Genomic DNA, 26,012 nt, shown 5'->3' on the forward strand with positions numbered 1-26,012 from the left:
CATTGACTCTGTACAGTAACACCCTGTATATAGCCTCCACATTGACTCTGTACCCTTGTATATAGCCTCCATATTGACTCTGTACCCCTGTATATAGCCTCCACATTGACTCTGTACAGTAACACCCTGTATATAGCGTCCACATTGACTCTGTACCGTAATACCCTGTATATAGCCTCCACATTGACTCTGTACCGTAACACCCTGTATATAGCCTCCACATTGACTCTGTACCGGTACCCCCTGTATATAGCCTCCACATTGACTCTGTACCGTAACACCCTGTATATAGCCTCCACATTGACTCTGTACCGTAACACCCTGTATATAGCCTCCACATTGACTCTGTACCGTAAAACCCTGTATATAGCCTCCACATTGACTCTGTACCGTAATACCCTGTATATAGCCTCCACATTGACTCTGTACCGTAACACCCTGTATATAGCCTCCACATTGACTCTGTACCGGTACCCCCTGTATATAGCCTCCACATTGACTCTGTACCGTAATACCCTGTATATAGCCTCCACATTGACCCTGTACCGTAACACCCTGTATATAGCCTCCACATTGACTCTGTACCGTAACACCCTGTATATAGCCTCCACATTGACTCTGTACCGTAACACCCTGTATATAGCCTCCACATTGACTCTGTACCGTAACACCCTGTATATAGCCTCCACATTGACTCTGTACCGGTACCCCCTGTATATAGCCTCCACATTGACTCTGTACCGTAATACCCTGTATATAGCCTCCACATTGACTCTGTACCGTAATACCCTGTATATAGCCTCCACATTGAATGTATCGCTATTGTTATTTTACTGCTGCTGTTTAATTATTTGTTACTTTTATTTTCTATTTTTTACTTAACTTCTTAAAGCTATTCGGCATTTCACTGTAAGGTCTACTACACCTGTTGTATCTTGACCATGTTTTGTTATAATCTCCACCCGGCACAGCCAGAAGAGGACTGGCCACCCCACATAGCCTGGTTCCTCTCTAGGTTTCTTCCTAGGTTTTGGCCTTTCTAGGGAGTTTTTCCTAGCCACCGTGCTTCTACACCTGCATTGCTTGCTGTTTGGGGTTTTAGGCTGGGTTTCTGTACAGCACTTTGAGATATCAGCTGATGTACGAAGGGCTATATAAATACATTTGATTTGATTTGATTTGATTTGATTTGTATTCAGCATTTCACTGTGAGGTCTACTACACCTGTTGTATTCAGCATTTCACTGTAAGGTCTACTACACCTGTTGTATTCAGCATTTCACTGTGAGATCTACTACACCTGTTGTATTCAGCATTTCACTGTGAGGTCTACTACACCTGTTGTATTCAGCATTTCACTGTAAGGTCTACTACACCTGTTGTATTCAGCATTTCACTGTGAGGTCTACCTACACCTGTTGTATTCAGCATTTCACTGTGAGGTCTACTACACCTGTTGTATTCAGCATTTCACTGTGAGGTCTACTACACCTGTTGTATTCAGCATTTCACTGTGAGGTCTACTACACCTGTTGTATTCAGCATTTTACTGTAAGGTCTACTACACCTGTTGTATTCGGCATTTCACTGTAAGGTCTACTACACCTGTTGTATTCAGCATTTCACTGTGAGGTCTACTACACCTGTTGTATTCAACATTTCACTGTAAGGTCTACTACACCTGTTGTATTCATCATTTCACTGTGAGGTCTACTGCACCTGTTGTATTCAGCATTTCACTGTAAGGTGTATTACACCTGTTGTATTCAGCATTTCACTGTAAGGTCTACTACACCTGTTGTATTCGTTATTTCACTGTGAGGTCTACTACAGCTGTTGTATTCAGCATTTCACTGTGAGGTCTACTACACCTGTTGTATTCAGCATTTCACTGTAAGGTCTACTACACCTGTTGTATTCAGCATTTCACTGTAAGGTCTACTACACCTGTTGTATTCAGCATTTCACTGTGAGGTCTACTACACCTGTTGTATTCAGCATTTCACTGTGAGGTCTACTACACCTGTTGTATTCAGCATTTCACTGTGAGGTCTACTACACCTGTTGTATTCAGCATTTCACTGTAAGGTCTACTACACCTGTTGTATTCAGCATTTCACTGTGAGGTCTACTACACCTGTTGTATTCAGCATTTCACTGTAAGGTCTACTACACCTGTTGTATTCGTTATTTCACTGTAAGGTCTACTACAGCTGTTGTATTCAGTATTTCACTGTGAGGTCTACTACACCTGTTGTATTCAGCATTTCACTGTAAGGTCTACTACACCTGTTGTATTCAGCATTTCACTGTAAGGTCTACTACACCTGTTGTATTCAGCATTTCACTGTGAGGTCTACTACACCTGTTGTATTCAGCATTTCACTGTGAGGTCTACTACACCTGTTGTATTCAGCATTTCACTGTAAGGTCTACTACACCTGTTGTATTCAGCATTTCACTGTGAGGTCTACTACAACTGTTGTATTCAGCATTTCACTGTGAGGTCTACTACACCTGTTGTATTCGGCATTTCACTGTAAGGTCTACTACACCTGTTGTATTCAGCATTTCACTGTAAGGTCTAGTACACCTGTTGTATTCAGTATTTCACTGTAAGGTCTAGTACACCTGTTGTATTCAGCATTTCACTGTAAGGTCTACTACACCTGTTGTATTCAGCATTTCTCTGTAAGGTCTACTACACCTGTTGTATTCAGCATTTCATTGTGAGGTCTACTACACCTGTTGTATTCAGCATTTCACTGTAAGGTCTACTACACCTGTTGCATTCAGCATTTCACTGTGAGGTCTACTACACCTGTTGTATTCAGCATTTCACTGTAAGGTCTACTCCACCTGTTGTATTCAGCATTTCACTGTAAGGTCTACTACACCTGTTGTATTCAGCATTTCACTGTAAGGTCTACTACACCTGTTGTATTCAGCATTTCACTGTGAGGTCTACTACACCTGTTGTATTCAGCATTTCACTCTAAGGTCTACTACACCTGTTGTATTCAGCATTTCACTGTAAGGTCTACTACACCTGTTGTATTCAGCATTTCACTGTAAGGTCTACTACACCTGTTGTATTCAGCATTTCACTGTGAGGTCTACTACACCTGTTGTATTCGGCATTTCACTGTAAGGTCTACTACACCTGTTGTATTCAGCATTTCACTGTAAGGTCTACCTACACCTGTTGTATTCAGCATTTCACTGTGAGGTCTACTACACCTGTTGTATTCGGCATTTCACTGTAAGGTCTACTACACCTGTTGTATTCAGCATTTCACTGTAAGGTCTACTCCACCTGTTGTATTCAGCATTTCACTGTAAGGTCTACTACACCTGTTGTATTCAGCATTTCACTGTAAGGTCTACTACACCTGTTGTATTCAGCATTTCACTGTAAGGTCTACTACATCTGTTGTATTCAGCATTTCACTGTAAGGTCTACTACATCTGTTGTATTCGGCGCATGTGACAAATAGATTTCGATTTGATTTGATTTACTATTGTAGTAGTAAATTCTCTTGATAAAGATCATGAAAATGTTTTAATCTAAACATAACTCCTGAATGTGAGAAGAGGAGGTGGTCTGGTCTGTGGGTTCAGCACCACGGACAGCAACACTACAGCCTGAGTACAGTACCTCTCTGACTGGGTTGGCTCTGGGCAGGATGTCCTCCTCACTCTCCTCACAGTGCCCTCTGCAGGCCGGTTCAGTAACTGCAGGAAATCAATACCGGTCGTACCATTAACCACAACGAGATACAAAGGCCATGTTCACACTCATGTTGTACAACTGATAGACAACGCATTTGACACAACGGTTGTGACATTTTTTTATGAGTTTGACAAACAACGTTGTGTCAAATGAGTTTTACATCAGTTGTACAACCTGAGTGTGAACTTGGCCTGAGGTAAATGGTAGGTTGTCAGATTGACGTAGCGAACTCACCAATCTGGGCAGTGAGGACTACAGCAGGGATCAGGGTTTCCAGAGATGGAGCCTGGACCAGAGGGAGGCTGAGGATGAGAGAGTTCTGATTGTATTCACGTCAGTCAATGTGTTTAAATGTTTGGTTTGATCATCATAGACAGGTGTGAGTGAGAGAATTTTTAAAAAGGGCAAACTAATTGATTGATTGTGAGGAATTCCTCACCATGTCCCCAGACAGCTCTGTATCAGAGTGGAGAGAGCGGAGTAGAACAACATGGAGGACAGTAACCTCTCTCTCTCTCCATCCTGTAACAGTAGATGTTGCTGCAACACACCGAGGACCAGAACCAGCAGAGAGCACTGCACAAACACATGCTGTAGAGAGAGAGAGAGATTCACAAGAACTGCAGTATGAAACAGGTACAAAGAGCAAGCCAGTGGAAGGTAGGTACCAACAGCTAGCCAGTGGTAGGTAGGTACCAACAGCTAGCCAGTGGTAGGTAGGTACCAACAGCTAGCCAGTGGTAGGTTGATACCAACAGCTAGCCAGTGGTAGGTTGGTACCAACAGCTAGCCAGTGGTAGGTTGATACCAACAGCTAGCCAGTGGTAGGTAGGTACCAACAGCTAGCCAGTGGTAGGTAGGTAGGTAGGTACCAACAGCTAGCCAGTGGTAGGTAGGTACCAACAGCTAGCCAGTGGTAGGTAGGTACCAACAGCTAGCCAGTGGTAGGTAGGTACCAACAGCTAGCCAGTGGTAGGTAGGTACCAACAGCTAGCCAGTGGTAGGTAGGTACCAACAGCTAGCCAGTGGTAGGTAAGTACCAACAGCTAGCCAGTGGTAGGTAGGTAGGTACCAATAGCTAGTTTGTGGTATGTAAGTACCAACAGCTAGCCAGTGGTCGGTAAGTACCAACAGCTAGCCAGTGGTAGGTAGGTACCAACAGCTAGCCAGTGGTAGGTAGGTACCAACAGCTAGCCAGTGCTAGGTAGGTACCAACAGCTAGCCAGTGGTAGGTAGGTACCAACAGCTAGCCAGTGGTAGGTAGGTACCAACAGCTAGCCAGTGGTAGGTAGGTACCAACAGCTAGCCATTGGTAGGTAGGTACCAACAACAAGCCAGTGGTAGGTAGGTACCAACATCTAGCCAGTGGTAGGTAGGTAGGTACCAACAGCTAGCCAGTGGTAGGTAGGTACTAACAGCTAGCCAGTGGTAGGTAGGTACCAAAAGCTAGCCAGTGGTAGGTAGGTACCAACAGCTAGCCAGTGGTAGGTAGGTACCAACAGCTAGCCAGTGGTAGGTAAGTACCAACAGCTAGCCAGTGGTAGGTAGGTACCAACAGCTAGCCAGTGGTAGGTAGGTACCAACAGCTAGCCAGTGGTAGGTAGGTACCAACAGCTAGCCAGTGGTAGGTAGGTACCAACAGCTAGCCAGTGGTAGGTAGGTACCAACAGCTAGCCAGTGGTAGGTAGGTACCAACAGCTAGCCAGTGGTAGGTAGGTACCAACAGCTAGCCAGTGGTAGGTAGGTACCAACAGCTAGCCAGTGGTAGGTAGGTACCAACAGCTAGCCAGTGGTAGGTAGGTACCAACAGCTAGCCAGTGGTAGGTAGGTACCAACAACAAGCCAGTGGTAGGTAGGTACCAACAGCTAGCCAGTGGTAGGTAGGTACCAACAGCTAGCCAGTGGTAGGTAGGTACCAACAGCTAGCCAGTGGTAGGTAGGTACCAACAGCTAGCCAGTGGTAGGTAGGTACCAACAGCTAGCCAGTGGTAGGTAGGTACCAACAGCTAGCCAGTGGTAGGTAGGTACCAACTGAGATTTAAACAACATCCTGCATGTGGTCTGTGGTCACTGCATGTTTCTCTATACCTCTTCATGTTGAACTGATTCAAGAGGAAGTACACATCTAATATATACTATAATATATGACATAATGCAGACGTTTTTATCCAAAGCAACTTACAGTCATGCGTACATATATTCAACTTAACTACAACAATGGCTTTGTCACTTAGCTGAGTCACCAAGGGGCTTACCTGTACCGCCAACAGCAGGTTTAGAAAGCAGGGTGGATGTTGGTTCACACTTGAGATATCTGTGTTGCTGGTTCTTCTGGTTTCGTCAGGAAGCTCGGGGTCAAAACGCTGACCTGCATCCATTATCATACACGGCTGTTGTCTTCTTGTCAAAACTCCTTACATGAATACAGATTTCCTTCTCTCTCTCTCTCTCTCTCTCTCTCACTCGCTTTTCTTCTCACTCCCTCTCTCTCACTCGCTTTTCTTCTCACTCCCTCTCTCTCACTCGCTTTTCTTCTCACTCCTCTCTCTCTCACTCCCTCTCTCTCTCTTGCTCTCGGTCTTCAACTCATCAGCTGCAAAACCACTACCACAACAACAACAGAGGACCAGCTGAAACGTGTAGGAATTCTGTCCCCTCTCTTATGTCCTAGGTGAACTTTGACCCAGGATAGTTCCAAGTCAGTAGTTTGTCATTACTTGTATCTCCTTCTTTTAATCATTATCTTCACACACACACACACACGCACGCACGCACGCACACACACACACACACACACACACACACACACACACACACACACACACACACACACACACACCAAAACAATGAGTGTGTGAGCTAAAATGCCTACTGGATTGATTTAAAGGTCCTGACTATCGTGACTGTAAGATTATATAATCTCGGGAACCCAGAACTAAATCTGGAGACAAGTCTCAAGTCTGTCGCAAAAAGACTACAGGTTATAAAACCACACATACTGTGAAGCTGTGTTGAGAGAACACACACATACTGTGAAGCTGTGTTGAGAGAAATCACACATACTGTGAAGCTGTGTTGAGAGAAATCACACATAATGTGAAGCTGTGTTGAGAGAAAACCACACATACTGTGAAGCTGTGTTGAGAGACAACACACATACTATGAAGCTGTGTTGAGAGAAATCACACATACTGTGAAGCTGTGTTGAGAGAAATCACACATACTGTGAAGCTGTGTTGAGAGAAATCACACATACTGTGAAGCTATGTTGAGAGAAAACCAAACATACTGTGAAGCTGTGTTGAGAGAAAACCAAACATACTGTGAAGCTGTGTTGAGAGAAAACCACACATACTGTGAAGCTGTGTTGAGAGAAAACACACATACTGTGTTGAGAGAAAACCACACATACTGTGAAGCTGTGTTGAGAGAAAACCACACATACTGTGAAGCTGTGTTGAGAGAAAACCACACATACTGTGAAGCTGTGTTGAGAGAAGACTTTACATTCACGATGATAGTAGGGGATACAAGGACAGGAACAAGTGTGAACCACAGTGCACAAAAGAAAAACAAAGACCCAAATTGAGCGTCTAAATTCCAGTTTATTAGCATTGGTCACTTAGGATCAAGAAAAAAACAGTATTATTCCCCCATGGCTTGAGGAAGAACAAGGTCTTTATCACCCTGATGAGTTCAACATACAGGATTTTTACTAGAATACACACATGGAAATATTTTGGCATGCTCCTTGGCTAATTTTACTCACGTAACGCAGATATTAATATATTTATAGAACAATAAATGTCTCTTCATTGTCCCAGTTTGGTAAATTAGACATATATATAGTATACATGGCAAATGCACAATAATTATAATAAATAGGACTGAGTAGGAGCGGTCTCTCCCGAGTCCCTAACCAATCAGAATGGCTCCTGTAAAACTGTTCTTATCCAATCAACACACACACATCCAATCAACACACACACACACACACACGCGCACACACGCACATGCACACACACACACACGCAAAGTTACAGCATCATTTCGGCAGGTCAGATGAAAATCTCTCTGGTATATCACGTCAATGGAGAACCAGATGCCATAGGTCTCACTGCACCGGGGCATGGCATGGGGGGATACAACAATAGCTATATTTTATTTTCAATATCTTCCAAGATCATTGCTTTAATTAACACCATACAATTATTATTATTTTTTTTTAAATAAGTTGTGTTCTGAACCATAAGCCAACAGTCACACTTAAAACATTTTTCTAAAAACACAGATCGACGGCAACCGCAGAAGGATCAGAGTTACCTAACGTTTTTCACACACAGGAGAAACACAAGACTCTAAATAAACAGCATGTCCCTCAGTGTACAGACACACGTACTCTAAATAAACAGCATGTCCCTCAGTGTACAGACACACGTACTCTAAATAAACAGCATGTCCCTCAGTGTACAGACACACGTACTCTAAATAAACAGCATGTCCCTCAGTGTACAGACACACGTACTCTAAATAAACAGCATGTCCCTCAGTGTACAGACACACGTACTCTAAATAAACAGCATGTCCCTCAGTGTACAGACACACGTACTCTAAATAAACAGCATGTCCCTCAGTGTACAGACACACGTACTCTAAATAAACAGCATGTCCCTCAGTGTACAGACACTTGGATGTATATGATCACGCCTTCAGAAACCGTATCTAGTGTCCTTACACAGATCGTCTGCTTCCTTACATATCTTAAGGTAGGATGCAGGACATGTAGAGTTAAGTCAGTAACGTTTGGTTCAAGGGGACTATTACATAGAGTATAGTACAGGGTTGAGGGTTAGTTAGTCTGTTCAAGCGGGATCATCACAACACCTGGCAACCAGGAATCATCACAAAACCTGGCAACCTTGACACAAACACACTTTATTGGGTGAGGGGGTTTGAGAGAACCCCAACGAGTCACATGAAAAAGGTGTAGGAGCTCCTAGTGCTGGTAACATGGTCTATGAGCTCTTAGGGCTGGTATCATGGTAGCATGGTCTAGGGGCTCTTAGGGCTGGTATCATGGTAGCATGGTCTATGAGCTCTTAGGGCTGGTATCATGGTAGCATGGTCTAGGGGCTCTTAGTGCTGGTAACATGGTAGCATGGTCTAGGGACTCTTGGGGCTGGTAACATGGTAACATGGTCTAGTAGCTCTTAGTGCTCAGTTTGGTAACATGGTAGCATGGTCTAGGAGCTCTTAGGGCTGGTAATATGGTAGCATGGTCTAGGAGCTCTTAGTGCTGGTAACATGGTAGCATGGTCTAGGGACTCTTGGGGCTGGTAACATGGTAACATGGTCTAGGAGCTCTTAGTGCTCAGTTTGGTAACATGGTAGCATGGTCTAGGAGCTCTTAGGGCTGGTAATATGGTAGCATGGTCTAGGAGCTCTTAGTGCTGGTAACATGGTAAAATGGTAGAATGGTCTAGGGGCTCTTAGGGCTGGTATCATGGTAGCATGGTAGCATGGTCTAGGGGCTCATAGGGCTGGTAGCATGGTAACATGGTAGCATGGTCTAGGGGCTCATAGGGCTGGTAGCATGGTAACATGGTAGCATGGTCTAGGGGCTCTTAGGGCTGGTAGCATGGTAGCATGGCTATGGGCTCATAGGGCCTCTATCATGGTAGCATGGTCTAGGGGCTCTTAGTGCTGGTATCATGGTAACATGGTCTAGGGGCTCTTAGGGCTGGTATCATGGTAACATGGTAGCATGGTCTAGGGGCTCTTAGGGCTGGTATCATGGTAACATGGTAGCATGGTCTAGGGGCCATTGGTGCTGTTATCATGGTAGCATGGTAGCATGTTCAAGGGGCTCTTAGGGCTGGTATCATGGTAGCATGGTCTAGGGGCTCACAGGGCTGGTAACATGGTAGCATGGTCTAAGAGCTCTTAAGGCTGGTATCATGGTAGCATGGTAGCATGGTCTAAGAGCTCTTAGTGCTGGTAACATGGTAAAATGGTAGCATGGTCTAGGGGCTCTTAGTGCTGGTGACATGGTAACATGGTAACATGGTCTAGGAGCTCTTAGGGCTGGTAATATGGTAGCATGGTCTAGGAGCTCTTAGTGCTGGTAACATGGTAAAATGGTAGAATGGTCTAGGGGCTCTTAGGGCTGGTATCATGGTAGCATGGTCTAGGGGCTCATAGGGCTGGTAGCATGGTAACATGGTAGCATGGTCTAGGGGCTCTTAGGGCTGGTAGCATGGTAGCATGGCTATGGGCTCATAGGGCCTCTATCATGGTAGCATGGTCTAGGGGCTCTTAGGGCTGATATCATGGTAACATGGTAGCATGGTCTAGGGGCTCTTAGTGCTGGTATCATGGTATCATGGTCTAGGGGCCCTTGGTGCTGTTATCATGGTAGCATGGTAGCATGTTCAAGGGGCTCTTAGGGCTGGTATCATGGTAGCATGGTCTAGGGGCTCTTAGGGCTGGTAGCATGGTAGCATGATCTAGGAGCTCTTAGGCCTGGTAGCATGGTATAGGAGCTCACAGGGCTGGTAACATGGTAGCATGGTCTAGGGGCTCACAGGGCTGGTAACATGGTAGCATGGTCTATGAGCTCTTAGTGCTGGTATCATGGCAGCATGGTCTAGGGGCTCACAGGGCTGGTAGCATGGTAGCATGGTCTAGGAGCTCTTAGTGCTGGTATCATGGTAGCATGGTCTAGGAGCTCTTAGTGCTGGTATCATGGTATCATGGTCTAGGGGCTCTTAGTGCTGGTATCATGGTATCATGATCTAGGGGCTCTTAGTGCTGGTATCATGGTATCATGATCTAGGAGCTCTTAGTGGTGGTATCATGGCATCATGGTCTAGGGGCTCTTAGTGCTGGTATCATGGTATCATGGTCTAGGGGCTCTTAGTGCTGGTATCATGGTATCATGGTCTAGGGGCTCTTTAAACATAGCATTGAAGGAAAATACATGTGTTGACCAGTTTAAAGGTTAATATGAAATGAAGGCAAGTTGTTTCCTTGGCATCCGACAGCAAGATGCTACAGAGGGTAGTGCGTACGGGCCAGTACATCACTGGGGTCAAGCTTCCTGCCATCCATGACCTCTATACCAGGCCCTAAAAATGGTCAACGACTCCAGCCGCCCAATTCATAGACTGTTTATTCTGCTACCTCTGTACTCTGTACTGGAACCCCGTGTATACAGCCAAGTTATCTTCACTCATTGTGCATATATTTATTCCTCGTGTTATAATTTATATATTATTTCTCTATGCTCTTTGTCTCTGCAAAAGGGGGGCCTGTAAATAAGTATTTCACTGTTAGTCTACACCTTTTGTTTAAGAAGCACTTGACAAATATAATATCATAATAATTATAGTATGTATACAGCACATCATGTCTATGGTGATTTAGTGCAACTCACCTGATATCTGACCCTATAGTGTGACACGATGTAATCTGACCCTACAGTGTGATGTGATGTAATCTGACCCTACAGTGTGATATGATGTAATCTGACCCTACAGTGTGATGTGATGTAATCTGACCCTACAGTGTGATATGATGTAATCTGACCCTACAGTGTGATGTAATCTGACCCTACAGTGTGATGTGATGTAATCTGACCCTACAGTGTGATATGATGTAATCTGACCCTACAGTGTGATGTGATGTAATCTGACCCTACAGTGTGACATGATGTAATCTGACCCTACATTTTGATGATGTAATCTGACCCTACAGTGTGATGTGATGTACTCTGACCCTACAGTGTGATGATGTAATCTGACCCTACAGTGTGATATGATGTAATCTGACCCTACAGTGTGATATGATGTAATCTGACCCTACAGTGTGATGTGATGTAATCTGACCCTACAGTGTGATATGATGTAATCTGACCCTACAGTGTGATGTAATGTAATCTGACCCTACAGTGTGATGATGTAATCTGACTCTACAGTGTGATATGATGTAATCTGACCCTACAGTGTGATGTGATGTAATCTGACCCTACAGTGTGATGTGATGTAATCTGACCCTACAGTGTGATATGATGTAATCTGACCCTACAGTGTGATATGATGTACTCTGACCCTACAGTGTGATGATGTAATCTGACCCTACAGTGTGATATGATGTAATCTGACCCTACAGTGTGATGTGATGTACTCTGACCCTACAGTGTGATGATATAATCTGACCCTAAAGTGTGATATGATGTAATCTGACCCTACAGTGTGATATGATGTAATCTGACCCTACAGTGTGATATGATGTAATCTGACCCTACAGTGTGATGATGTATTCTGACCCTACAGTGTGATGTAATGTAATCTGACCCTACAGTGTGATTATGTAATCTGACCCTACAGTGTGATATGATGTAATCTGACCCTACAGTGTGATATGATGTAATCTGACCCTACAGTGTGATGATGTATTCTGACCCTACAGTGTGATGTGATGTACTCTGACCCTACAGTGTGATCCATGCTAGAAATGGTTACAGAACAGACAGTTGATTATGCAGTGCTGTTTCTCTTGCCAATGACTACAGTATCACTCCTTTACAATCCCAGAGGTTAGAAAATGAGGAGGGAGGATGGCACGGGCAGAGAGACAGAGGGAAGAGAGAGAGGGAAGGGAGAGAGAGGGAAGAGAGAGGGAAGAGAGAGGGAAGAGAGAGGGAAGCGAGAGGGAAGAGAGGGAGAGAGAGAGGGAAGAGAGAGAAAGGGAATAGAGAGAGGGAAGAAAGAGAGAGAGGGAAGAGAGAGGATAAAGAGAGAAAGGGAATAGAGAGAGGGAAGAAAGAGGGAAGAGAGAGAGAGAGGGAAGAGAGAGGTCAGAGAAGATAGTATCTTGTGGAAGAGAGAGTGGTCAAAGTAGGAGAGGAAGTGTCTCCTCTCTCACAGCCTGGAGGTAAAGTTCTCAGGGAACACCCCTTTGACGGCACTCTCTTTATTCTGGATCCAGTCTCCCTCCTTCATCCCTATCAGCCAGCCCTCATCCTGCAACACACACACACAGCAGCGTGGATATACAGGTAACTGCCAAAGTAAAGGAAACACCAACATAAAGTGTCTTAAGAGGGCGTTGGGCTAAGAACTGGTCTGCTTGGGGAAGCTCATTTTATTTTTTTACATTTATTTAACTAGGCAAGTCAGTTAAGAACAAATTCATATGTTCAATGACGGCCTAGGAACAGTGGGTTAACTGCCTGTTCAGGGGCAGAATGACAGATTTGTACCTTGTCAGCTCAGGGATTTGAACTTGCAACCTTTCGATTACTAGTCCAACGCTCTAACCCTGAGGGGTACCCTGCCGCCCTCATGGGAGACGGTGGGGCCACATTACCATAACACTGTTTATATAATAGCCTCAGATATGAGATTTACATCAAATTGTTGTATAAGATGAATGAGTGAGGATGATACTGTTTGTAAAATTGTTTAATGTGATTTTGGACTGTTTAATGAAGGAAACTCCATTTCCCTTTTGAGTTTAACTAAATCAGAGGACCGCCCATGAGCACAGTTTGGGTCGGGCATCCTGGGACAGGCCCTTTTCTGCAATTCCGAATAAAACCCCAACTTTGAGAAGTTCTCACTAGACCATGTTTTTATTTTTACGAGAGGACGAAGGTTGTAGACCATTGCTGAATCTTTTAACCAAACCACGTTGTTAAATTCTTAGACTATCTATACCGACAGAATAAGAACAAGTCTTTGATATTAATTACTAGTCTGCAGATAGGAATTCGGTATCATTGAATGCGAAGAACGACAACAGCCGAAACATCCATTCTACAACAACATGAATGAATATCGCTCTGAACTATCCCCTCTATCCCCTCACTTAAATATTTAGTCTTGCCCGTTCACCTTCTGAATGGCACACGTACACAATCCATGTCTCAATTGTCTTAAGGCTTAAAATCCTTCTTTAACCTGTCTCCTCCCCTTCATTTACACTAATTGAAGTGGATTTAACAGGTGACATCAATAAGGGATCATAGCTTTCACCTGGATTTAACTGGTGAGTCGATGTCATGGAAAGATCAGGTGTTCCTAATGTTTTGTACACTCAGTGTAGATTTCATGCTCATTAAACCATTCGGTGACTACTGGTGCCCTGTGGATGGGGACATTGTCATTGCCATGGTAGCCAAAATAATGACCTTCCCAGAATTTTTACACATGTTAATTGCTTAATTAACCTATGAGAAAATCCCTGCTTTCAATATACTCTGTATCTCCCATTTACTTGATGTGTTTCCAATATTACCTGTAAGTGAAGCATAAAACAGACAGTATCAGCAGTACTTCATTGTTACTTTCTTCCCTCTTGGTTCTAACACCTCGATGTTGAGGGTTCTAACACCTCGATGCTGTGGTTCTAACACCTCGATGCTGTGGTTCTAACAACTCAATGCTCTGGTTCTAACACATCAATGCTGTGGTTCTAACACCTCGATGCTCTGGTTCTAACACCTCGATGCTGGGGTTCTAACACCTCGATGCTCTGGTTCTAACACCTCGATGCTGGGGTTCTAACACCTCGATGCTGGGGTTCTAACACCTCGATGCTAGGGTTCTAACACCTCGATGCTCTGGTTCTAACAACTCGATGCTGTGGTTCTAACACCTCAATGCTCTGGTTCTAACACCTCAATGCTGGGGTTCTAACACCTCGATGCTGGGGTTCTAACACCTCGATGCTGGGGTTCTAACACCTCGATGCTGTGGTTCTAACACCTCGATGCTGTGGTTCTAACACCTCGATGCTGGGGTTCTAACACCTCGATGCTAGGGTTCTAACACCTCGATGCTCTGGTTCTAACAACTCGATGCTGTGGTTCTAACACCTCGATGCTAGGGTTCTAACACCTCGATGCTCTGGTTCTAACAACTCGATGCTGTGGTTCTAACACCTCAATGCTCTGGTTCTAACACCTCAATGCTGGGGTTCTAACACCTCGATGCTGGGGTTCTAACACTTTGATGCTGGGGTTCTAACACCTCAATGCTGTGGTTCTAACACCTCAATGCTGGGGTTCTAACACCTTGATGCTGGGGTTCTAACACCTTGATGCTGGCTGATCTGAAGGGGTCTAGATCAACATAAGCATTGGTGGAGTTTTCCTCATATTGTTTACACCTTACAGATCTGTTGGGGTTTTTAGGGTCAAGGAGATGGGTAAAGATGAGATGACATGGGCTTGTACTGACCTGTTCTTCTGGGTTGTCGAAGGCTACAACCAGCACTATGTCTCCAGACTTCATCTCCAGCTCATCCGAGTCATTAGCGGCATAGTCATGCATGGTGGTCACCTGAACACGATCAGGAAAATAGTACTATTCAGTTTCATATCATTCCCTACTTGGAAATAATATATACATATTAGACTACGTAGCATTCATTCACATATCAATCATCCCACTCACTTTAAAGAGGAATCCTGGCGGCATCTCTACCGCCTCTGAAGCCCCATTGGTTGCTACTGTTGCGACAGCAGGAATCTTGAACAAAAAATATCAAACGTAAATATGTAGAACCACACATCGACTTGGTAGCTACTGCATGTAGGAGAGAGCTCTGCATGAGAGCTCTGCTACCCGACCGGTGCCCGACATTATCAATTGGGTTAGAGCCAGGTATGGCCTGTTGTCTCATCAGTAACTAGGATACAGGTATGGCCTGTTGTCTCATCAGTAACTAGGATACAGGTATGGCCTGTTGTCTCATCAGTAACTAGGATACAGGTATGGCCTGTTGTCTCATCAGTAACTAGGATACAGGTATGGCCTGTTGTCTCATCAGTAACTAGGATACAGGTATGGCCTGTTGTCTCATCAGTAATTAGGATACAGGTATGGCCTGTTGTCTCGTCAGTAACTAGGATACAGGTATGTCTCATCAGTAACTAGGATACAGGTATGGCCTGTTGTCTCATCAGTAACTAGGATACAGGTATGGCATGTTGTCTCATCAGTAACTAGGATACAGGTATGGCATGTTGTCTCATCAGTAACTAGGATACAGGTATGGCATGTTGTCTCATCAGTAACTAGGATACAGGTATGGCCTGTTGTCTCATCAGTAACTAGGATACAGGTATGTCTCATCAGAAACTAGGATACAGGTATGTCTCATCAGTAACTAGGATACAGGTATTTCTCATCAGTAACTAGGATACAGGTATGTCTCATCAGTAACTAGGATACAGGTATGGCATGTTGTCTCATCAGTAACTAGGATACAGGTATGGCATGTTGTCTCATCAGTAACTAGGATACAGGTATGGCCTGTTGTCTCATCAGTAACTAGGATACAGGTATGGCCTGTTGTCTCATCAGTAACTAGGATACAGGTATGGCATGTTGTCTCATCAGTAACTAGGATACAGGTATGGCCTGTTCTCTCATCAGTAACTAGGATACAGGTATGGCCTGTTGTCTCATCAGTAACTAGGATACAGGTATGGCCTGTTGTCTCATCAGTAACTAGGATACAGGTATGGCCTGTTGTCTCATCAGTAACTAGGATACAGGTATGGCCTGCTGTCTCATCAGTAACTAGGATACAGGTATGGCCTGTTGTCTCATCAGTAACTAGGATACAGGTATGGCTTGGGTATCACTACATTAAGCACCAACGTTTTGAAGCCGAGCCATTTGTTCGTGCTCTGCTGCTGCAGCACAGTCATATCTGACTAAGATCATAACATGTTGACTGAAGTGCTTCAACCTCGTCAAATATAGGACAGATTACTTCACAGAAGATAATACTGTTCCTTGAGTTTTCTCAGAGTTTAGAGCAGGTGTGGGCAATTCCAGTCCTCGAGGGCCTGATTGGCGTCACACTTTCTCCTCAGCTCCAGCTAACACACCTGACTCCAATAATCACCTAATCATGATCTTCAGTTTAGAATGCAATTTGATTAATCAGCTGTGTTTGCTAGGGATGGGGAAAAAGCGTGACACCAATCAGGCCCTGGAGGACTGGAGTTGCCCACCCCTGGTTTGGAGTGATGAAAAGTAGCTAACAGCTAACTGCTAACAGCTAACTGCTAACAGCTAACTGCTAACAGCTAACTGCTAACAGCTAACTGCTAACAGCTAACTGCTCTCTCACGTCTCTTCATTGAGCAGAGCAGCCCAAGTGGAGCCGTTGCTATGGTTACTCACAGCCTCAGAGATGTCATGAGCATTGTGCATGCAGAGCGAGCTGCGTGCAGGGTGAGATAGTGACAGAAAGAGAGGAGCAGCTAATGAGCAACTAATGAGCAGCTCTGGTTTCGGGCAGGGCCTTTAATTTGGCAGAAGCAATTGGGCCTGGCTAGGCTGGGTAGGGCCTGAATGTTGCGGGACATGGGAGGGCTCGTGCTTTTCAATGGATGCCCATGGGGGACTCTAAAGACAATCAATCCATCACTTCATAAATATAATCAACTAATCACTCAATCACCAATCAATCAATCAACCTACCAATCAATCAACCTACCAGCCAACCTATCAATCAACCTACCAGCCAACCTACCAGCCAACCTATCAATCAACCTACCAGCCAACCTATCAATCAACCTACCAGCCAACCTACCAGCCAACCTATCAATCAACCTACCAGCCAACCTACCAGCCAACCTACCAGCCAACCTATAAATCAACCTACCAGCCAACCTATCAATCAACCTACCAGCCAACCTACCAGCCAACCTATCAATCAACCTACCAGCCAACCTACCAGCCAACCTATCAATCAACCTACCAGCCAACCTACCAGCCAACCTACCAGCCAACCTATCAATCAACCTACCAGCCAACCTACCAGCCAACCTATCAATCAATCTACCAGCCAACCTATCAATCAACCTGCCAGCCAACCTACCAGCCAACATACCAGCTAACCTACCAGCCAACATACCAGCCAACCTATCAATCAACCTACCAGCCAACCTATCAATCAACCTACCAGCCAACCTATCAATCAACCTACCAGCCAACCTACCAGCCAATCTATCAATCAACCTATCAATCAACCTACCAGCCAACCTATCAATCAACCTACCAGCCAACCTATCAATCAAGGTGCAACTTACCTCCTCTACTGCTGTGGCTGTAGGAGTAGGTGCTGCAGCAGCTGCTGTGGGCGTGTCAGCCTGTTGGAGAGGGAGAGAGGAAGAGCTGTCACAAATAGCACATCAGGACTGACACTAAAATACACCCCAGTCTATCTATCAACCCCCTGTTACAGACAGGCGGTACTGAAAGACTGGGATCCATTTTTATTTAGTAGGGAGCTGTAGAAACAAGATCCACAGCGATCTATTTACCTAACCAGGAAGTCCCATTGAGGTCGGAAGACCTGTTTTCTGAAAGAATACTTGTTGCTCTGTCTACTACTACTGGGAAGAACCAGACAGAACCGGTGAGGTCCACCATCATGTGTCTACAACTACAGTATCCTCCATCCTGTCCTGCTAGACCACCAGACCAGTGTTGTAGCCGATGCATCCACCCAGCTCCAGATGCATCCTTCTCTTTCCATCGTACCTGGGGCACCCCCTCCTCATCATCATCCCAGCCAGCAGCCTCAGACTCGGCCACAGCAGCGGAAGCAGTGGCATCAGCAACACCATCGTCCCCCCAGGAGTCATCCACCCTCACAGGCAGAGAGCCATCATCATCCCAGCCTGCCGTGGTGGCAGCTATACCGTCATCCCCACAGCCAGCAGCACGCACCGGCAGGGTACCGTCATCATCCCAGTCCTGGGGCTCCTCTGGTGGAGCAGGAGTTTCCTCAGGCTAGGCGGGGGGAAATTTAAATGGGCAGAATGGGGCATGGCCATTGGTATTAGGAAACCCATTGGAAGCCATAGAGAAGTTTTTTCGTGCCAGGTTTTCCATGGCAATGGGCAGGGGCGAGGGGTAGGGCGAGGGTATAGGGGGTAGGGGCGAGGGAGTAAGGGAAGAGAGAGAGTAGGGAGTAGGGTGAGAGTGTATATGATGTAGGGATGAGGGTATAGGGGTTAGGGGCGAGGGTTAGGAGTGAGGGGTTAGGGGTTAGGAGTAAGGGTATAGGGGTTAGGGGCGAGGGTTAGGAGTGAGGGCATAGGGGGTAGGGGTAGGGGAGAGAGAGTAGGGTGCGAAGGTATAGGGGTTAAGGGCGAGGGTCAGGAGTGAGGGTATAGGGGTTAGGGGCGAGGGTTAGGAGTGAGGGTATAGGGGTTAGGGGCGAGGGGTAGGGGAGAGAGAGTAGGGTGCGAGGGTATAGGGGTTAGGGGCGAGGGTTAGGAGTGAGGGTATAGGGGGTAGGGGCGAGGGGTAGGAGTGAGGGTATAGGGGGTAGGGGCGAGGGTTAGGAGTGAGGGTATAGGGGTTAAGGGCGAGGGTTAGGAGTGAGGGTATAGGGGTTAGGGGCGAGGGTTAGGAGTGAGGGTATAGGGGTTAGGGGCGAGGGGTAGGGGAGAGAGAGTCGGGTGCGAGGGTATAGGGGTTAGGGGCGAGGGTTAGGAGAGAGGGTATAGGGGTTAGGGGCGAGGGTTAGGAGTGAGGGTATAGGGGTTAGGGGCGAGGGGTAGGAGTGAGGTATAGGAGTTAGGGACGAGGGTTAGGAGTGAGGGTATAGGGGTTAGGGGTGAGGGTTAGGGGCAAGGGGTAGGAGTGAGGGTATAGGGGTTAGGGGCGAGGGTTAGGAGTGAGGGTATAGGGGTTAGGGGTGAGGGTTAGGGGCGAGGGGTAGGAGTGAGGGTATAGGGGTTAGGGGCGAAGGGTAGGAGTGAGGGTATAGGAGTTAGGGGCGAGGGTTAGGAGTGAGGGTATACGGGTTAGGGGTGAGGGTTAGGGGCGAGGGGTAGGAGTGAGGGTATAGGGGTTAGGGGCGAAGGGTAGGAGTGAGGGTATAGGGGTTAGGGGCGAGGGGTAGGAGTGAGGTTATAGGGGGTAGGGGCGAGGGGTAGGAGTGAGGGTATAGGGGGTAGGGGCGAGGGGTAGGAGTGAGGATATAGGGGGTAGGGGCGAGGGAATAGGGGCAGAAAAAATGGGGTACAATGTGGCCATAGGATACCATAGGAAGCCATAGTGACCAAGCAACGGGTCAGGCCAGGGTTTCCATGGCAATGAGCCAATTATCAGGGATAATATAAATGCAGGAAATTAATAACAATTAATTGAATTAATTAATTGAAAAATAAAAAGTTTGAGAAGTGGGGGATGTGGCGAAAAAGTGAAAACACCAATTAAAAAAGATCATTAGGCTTTGTACAACTGACTTGGTAACGCCCCCTTTCCCTTTCCCTTCAGATCAATAGGTTTGAGATCATTAGGTTGCTATAGAATTGGCATGATGCTATGATGGCACAAACAGACTGGCATTCAGGCTACCAGGTAACATATTGCTCTATATCCATCCTTTTGTTGTAGGTTCTATTATTTTTAAATCTGAGGAGATGAGATTTTAGCAAACATGAAAACCCTTGAAAGCACTATTTTATTATTCTGAGAGGATCAACCCACCCTAACCCATCAGCTAGACAGTCCCATGCCTGTTACATCAGCTAGACAGTCCCATGCCTGTTACATCAGCCAGACTGTCCCATGCCTGTTACATCAGCCAGACTGTCCCATGCCTGTTACATCAGCTAGACTGTCCCATGCCTGTTACATCAGCCAGACTGTCCCATGCCTGTTACATCAGCTAGACTGTCCCATGCCTGTTACATCAGCTAGACTGTCCCATGCCTGTTACATCAGCTAGACTGTCCCATGCCTGTTAGATCAGCTAGACTGTCCCATGCCTGTTACATCAGCTAGACTGTCCCATGCCTGTTACATCAGCCAGACTGTCCCATGCCTGTTACATCAGCTAGACTGTCCCATGACTGTTACATCAGCTAGACTGTCCCATGCCTGTTACATCAGCTAGACTGTCCCATGCCTGTTACATCAGCCAGACTGTCCCATGCCTGTTACATCAGCTAGACTGTCACATGCCTGTTAGATCAGCTAGACTGTCCCATGCCTGTTACATCAGCTAGACAGTCCCATGCCTGTTACATCAGCCAGACTGTCCCATGCCTGTTACATCAGCTAGACAGTCCCATGCCTGTTACATCAGCTAGACTGTCCCATGCCTGTTACATCAGCCAGACTGCCTGTTACTCAGTCCCATGCCTGTTACATCAGCCTGTTAGATCAGCTAGACTGTCCCATGCCTGTTACATCAGCTAGACTGTCCCATGCCTGTTACATCAGCCAGACTCCCATGCCTGTTAGATCAGCTAGACTGTCCCATGCCTGTTACATCAGCCAGACTGTCCCATGCCTGTTACATCAGCTAGACTGTCCCATGCCTGTTACATCAGCTAGACTGTCCCATGCCTGTTACATCAGCCAGACTGTCCCATGCCTGTTAGATCAGCTAGACTGTCCCATGCCTGTTACATCAGCTAGACTGTCCCATGCCTGTTACATCAGCTAGACTGTCCCATGCCTGTTACATCAGCTAGACTGTCCCATGCCTGTTACATCAGCTAGACTGTCCCATGCCTGTTACATCAGCTAGACTGTCCCATGCCTGTTACATCAGCCAGACTGTCCCATGCCTGTTAGATCAGCTAGACTGTCCCATGCCTGTTACATCAGCTAGACTGTCCCATGCCTGTTAGATCAGCTAGACTGTCCCATGCCTGTTACATCAGCCAGACTGTCCCATGCCTGTTACATCAGCTAGACTGTCCCATGCCTGTTACATCAGCCAGACTGTCCCATGACTGTTACATCAGCTAGACTGTCCCATGCCTGTCCCTGTTGGAGGGAATCTATGGCCAATATGGAGTATGATCACCGTGCTTACCTCCCATGTGTCCCACGATATCGCCTTCAGGGGGCACAAAGAGAAAGGAAGAGAGAGAGAGAGAGAGAGAGAAAGAGAGAGAGAGAGAGAGAGAGAGAGAGAGAGAGGCTCAAACATGGATAAATACCCAACACTGAGATTGTGTCTGTTTAATCAACCCATTCACTTCAATGTCATGTGACTAAACAAACATAAATGGTGAAAATGCTAACGAGTCAATTAATATCTCTCCATGTAGGGGGAGCTCAGTCAGGGCTCTGAGCATGTATCAATCACGTATTATAGGAGCCGATACCAATATGACAGAGCACCCAGTTGACATATTGCCTGCCTGGCCGCCTGACAGACCGGGACCTCTGACAGACCGGAACCTCTGACAGACCGAACCGTCTGACAGACCGGGACCTCTGACAGACCGGGACCTCTGACAGACCGAGCCGTCTGACAGACCGGGACCTCTGACAGACCGAGCCGTCTGACAGACCGGCACCTCTGACAGACCGGGCCGTCTGACAGACCGAGCCGTCTGACAGACCGGGACAACCCACCTGAGAGGCTGAGGACACGGCTGTCCCACCATGACTTGGTGTAGCCAGGGTGGACAGGTCCATGTCCAAAAGGTTGTCCCCTGCAGGTCTGTCAAACTGCCAGGGGAAGGAAGGAGACGACACAAACAGACAGTTAACAGGAGTAGAATGGTAAGGATTTAGCAAGGGTGACACATTATGTGGAGTTGGGGTTCAATTGAATGGAGTCAATTCAGGAAGAAAAATGAAATTCAATAATTTTTATTTTCAATAACTTGTCAGTAATCTGAAAAAGAGAAGCTATTTATTTCAGTCCCAAAAAAGTATATATATTTTTTTATTTAAAATTCAGATAACTTCCTGAATTAACTGACTTCAAGTCACTATTGAACCCAACCCTGGAGGAAAGTCCTAATAAAAAAAAAAATCAATCAACAAAATGTAAACACTTAAAGGAGTAGGCAACCAGATTTAGCCGCGGGCCGATTTTTATCCGAGTGGATGGTCGGAGGACCGGAACATAAATATAATCAATATAATCATCCCAGAAAGAGATAACAATCCTGAATTAGATTGAGACACCATCACAATTTCCTAAAATTAAAATTCAGTTTTTTTTTAAACAAAAAAACGACAAATCTCCCAAAAAAAATGTTGTGGTGGGTTGGGCAACAAAAAAAAAGTAACTTGCGAGACAGTTTTGGCTCCGGGCCGCCTGTTGCCGACCCCCTGCAGTAAGGGGTTAGTGTAACGGTTTTCTTCCGTTGAAGGAGAGGACCAAAGCACAGCGTGGTGAGTGTTCATCTTATTTAATAATAAATCCAAACTGAACACTTCAATTTACAAAAAAAAACAAATGTGAAAACCGAAAACAGTACCGTGTGGTGTAAAAACACAGACACGGAAACAATCACCCACAAAAACATGGTGAAACCCAGGCTACAACTAACGACACCTGCCTCTTATTGAGAACCATACTAGGCCGAACACAGAAAAGCAACCTAGACACACAAAACATAGAATGCACACCCAGCTCACGTCCTGACCAACACTAAAACAAGGAAAACACAAAATAACTATGGTCGGAACGTGACAGTTAGGCTAGGTTTAGGGTAGAGTAAGGGTTAGGTTAAGGAGGTAGGTAAACAGGCCCTACCTGTGTTGGGGATGTAACACTGATGTTAGGAGCAGCTGCAGCATCAAACAGGTTAATGATGTTTTCTGGTTTCATGTCCCGACAGGGGCTGGATTCAGGCCGCGGCGGCATCGCTGGTCTCAGCTACACAACGTTACGACGGAGAGAAAAGACAGGTCAATATAGGGGTTTCATCATGGGTTGACAAGACAGCACAAACAGACATCGGACCAGGCTATAAACCTTTATAAACGCTCATAAATGTCAATAGATATTTGTAAATTAACTACTTAAATGTTAATACTATTTACACTATCTATAAATAGTTATATCAATGCTCACAAAGGTTTACCAAAACATCTGTCTCCCCTGACAGTTGGTAACAGACTAGACAGAGCCAGCATGTCTGTGTTTCTCCTGACAGTTGGTAATTTAGAACGTTATATAGGGATTCTGTATGTGCAGATATGAAAGGAGAGAGTACTGTTCTCCAATATGCTGTTAGATTTAACACCAGTGTAAATATCTAAACCCCTGTATGAATAGAACAGTAGTGAATGGCAATATTAGTGGGTTTCAGATAGCGCTCTAATGACGACATATTTTAGTAATTTGAAGAAGTAAATGTTTCAATGGAAGGTCACATGACGAACAGGGACTGATTATATTAGAGGCTGCCATCTGGTGTTTGGGTTAAAGATGAGCTTCCTGTGGACAAATAGATAAGCCACCAGTGAAAATGAGTGGTACTCCATGAACTCAAACAGGCACATTTGGACGTTTGGGAGGTATGAATAATTGAATACGATATATGTGTTTTACCATTTCCAATTATTAATACTTAATTCTATAACACCAGTGGTTTACGTAAGAAGGTAATGTCATCCAAAACAATAAAAAACAATAATCTACCCCTGAATGAGGGACACCTGTCTGTCTCTAGTCTATTTCACCGTTTCTTGAATTACCTTAATTAAGGGATACAATTATTTCCTTATGGAGTTAATAATAATTTAATTTGTTATTCTGACTCGTTTAAAAAACAAACAAAAAAAAAAGATCAATGTTATTATTTATTTACCCCTTTTTTCTCCCCAATTGGTAGTGTCTTATCGCTGCAACTCCGGTACAGACTTGTTGTATCTTACTCTGAAACACAACCCAACCAGGCCGCACTGCTTCTTGACACAACACACATCCAACCCGGAAGCCAGCCGCACCTCTGTGTCAGAGGAAACACCATACAGCTAGCGACCTGGTCAGTGTGGACTGCGCCCGGCTACCACCAGAGGAGTTGTTAGTGCGCGATGAGACAAGGATATCCCTGCCGGCCAAACCCTCCCTAACCCAGACAACGCTGGGCCGATTGTGCAACGCCCCATGGGCCTCCCGGTCGCAGCAGAGCCTGGGATTAAACCCAGAATCTCTGGTGGCACTGCAATGCAGTACCTTAGATCACTGCGCCACCCGGGAGGCCCCGTTATTTATTTTTTTGGGATGCGATGTGAATCGCGTCCAAAGGGGGAATTAATTCCCCTGGGGCCCTATGGTAAAAACGCTAATAGATTTCTGTTCACATAACTTTTACTGCCTGTAAAAGGAAAAAACATATGTTGGTAATGGTTGACAGTTACTCTAAATGGATTGAAGTTTTCCCAAACACTTTCTTACAAATAGCTAGTAATGTCTCTGCACTACTGAATGTATCAGATTGTTGGGTTTGTGTATTGTTACCAGACAGGGCTAAGACTATGCCATGTGGACCAAAGCAGGTAACCTTACAGACAGAGAGCTTGATTGGGTAATTTTAGATTATACAAACCAGAGTGAAGGGTTTGAAAGGATGAAGTGTCTGGCTTTAGAGTGCATTCGGAAAGTATTCAGACCCCTTCCCTTTTTCCACATTTTGCTACGTTACGGACTTGTTCTAAAATTTATCAAATAAAACATTTTCCTCATCAATCTACACACAATATTATAATATCATAATATTATAATAATAATATTATGAGTAGGCCATAATGACAAAGCGAAAACAGATTTTTAGAACTGTTTGCACATTTATTAATGTAAAACAAAAATACCATATTTACATAAGTATTCAGACCCTTTGCTATGAGACTCAAAGTTGAGCTCAGGTGCATCCTGTTTCCATTGATCATCCGTGAGATATTTCTACAACTTAGAGTCCACCTGTGGTAAATTCATTTGATTGGATATGATTAGGAAAGGTACACACCTGTCAAAATAAGGTCCCACTGTTGTCAGAGACGCAAACTCGGTCTCAACCTTTAAGTCTTTACTGAAGACTCATCTCTTCAGTGGGTCGTATGATTGAGTGAAGTCTGGCCCAGGAGTGTGAAGGTGAACGGAAAGGCTCTGGAGCAACGAACCGCCCTTGATGTCTCTGCCTGGCCGGTTCCCCTCTTTCCACTGTGATTCTCTGCCTCTAACCCTATTACAGGGGCTAAGTCACTGGCTTACTGGGGCTCTCTGGATGTAGTCTAGTCACTATAAGTCTTTTCTAGGTAAAGCTCCACCTTATCTCAGCTAACTGGTCACCATAGCAGCACCCACCCGTAGCACGCGCTCCAGCAGGTATATCTCACTGGTTATCCCCAAAGCCAACTCCTCCTTTGGCCACCTTTCCTTACAGTTCTCTGCTGCCAATGACTGGAACGAAATGCAAAAATTACTGAAGCTGGAGACGTATATCTCCCTCACTAGCTTTAAGCACCAGCTGTCAGAG

At 45.3% G+C, this 26,012-nt stretch overlaps 2 protein-coding genes across 2 annotated transcripts in view; both read right to left on the reverse strand.

Annotated features, from left to right (window-relative positions):
- The window catches only part of LOC139386299 (solute carrier family 23 member 3-like), an 18,448-nt gene extending 12,337 nt beyond the window's left edge, over positions 1-6,111 (reverse strand). Inside the window, exons 1-4 of the mRNA XM_071131802.1 lie at positions 5,989-6,111; positions 4,173-4,324; positions 3,968-4,035; positions 3,659-3,735 (exon numbers count right to left, since the gene is read on the reverse strand). Of these exons, the coding sequence (XP_070987903.1) occupies positions 3,659-3,735; positions 3,968-4,035; positions 4,173-4,324; positions 5,989-6,111 (420 nt within the window). The remainder of the gene's footprint in view (positions 1-3,658; positions 3,736-3,967; positions 4,036-4,172; positions 4,325-5,988) is intronic.
- A 6,543-nt stretch (positions 6,112-12,654) lies between these two features.
- The window catches only part of LOC139406200 (myc box-dependent-interacting protein 1-like), a 34,871-nt gene continuing 21,513 nt past the window's right edge, over positions 12,655-26,012 (reverse strand). Inside the window, exons 12-19 of the mRNA XM_071148706.1 lie at positions 23,285-23,407; positions 22,150-22,245; positions 21,602-21,625; positions 18,301-18,552; positions 17,847-17,906; positions 15,193-15,267; positions 14,977-15,078; positions 12,655-12,756 (exon numbers count right to left, since the gene is read on the reverse strand). Of these exons, the coding sequence (XP_071004807.1) occupies positions 12,655-12,756; positions 14,977-15,078; positions 15,193-15,267; positions 17,847-17,906; positions 18,301-18,552; positions 21,602-21,625; positions 22,150-22,245; positions 23,285-23,407 (834 nt within the window). The remainder of the gene's footprint in view (positions 12,757-14,976; positions 15,079-15,192; positions 15,268-17,846; positions 17,907-18,300; positions 18,553-21,601; positions 21,626-22,149; positions 22,246-23,284; positions 23,408-26,012) is intronic.

Source organism: Oncorhynchus clarkii, chromosome 3 (genome assembly GCF_045791955.1).
Source record: "Oncorhynchus clarkii lewisi isolate Uvic-CL-2024 chromosome 3, UVic_Ocla_1.0, whole genome shotgun sequence".
Classification (NCBI taxonomy): domain Eukaryota; kingdom Metazoa; phylum Chordata; class Actinopteri; order Salmoniformes; family Salmonidae; genus Oncorhynchus; species Oncorhynchus clarkii.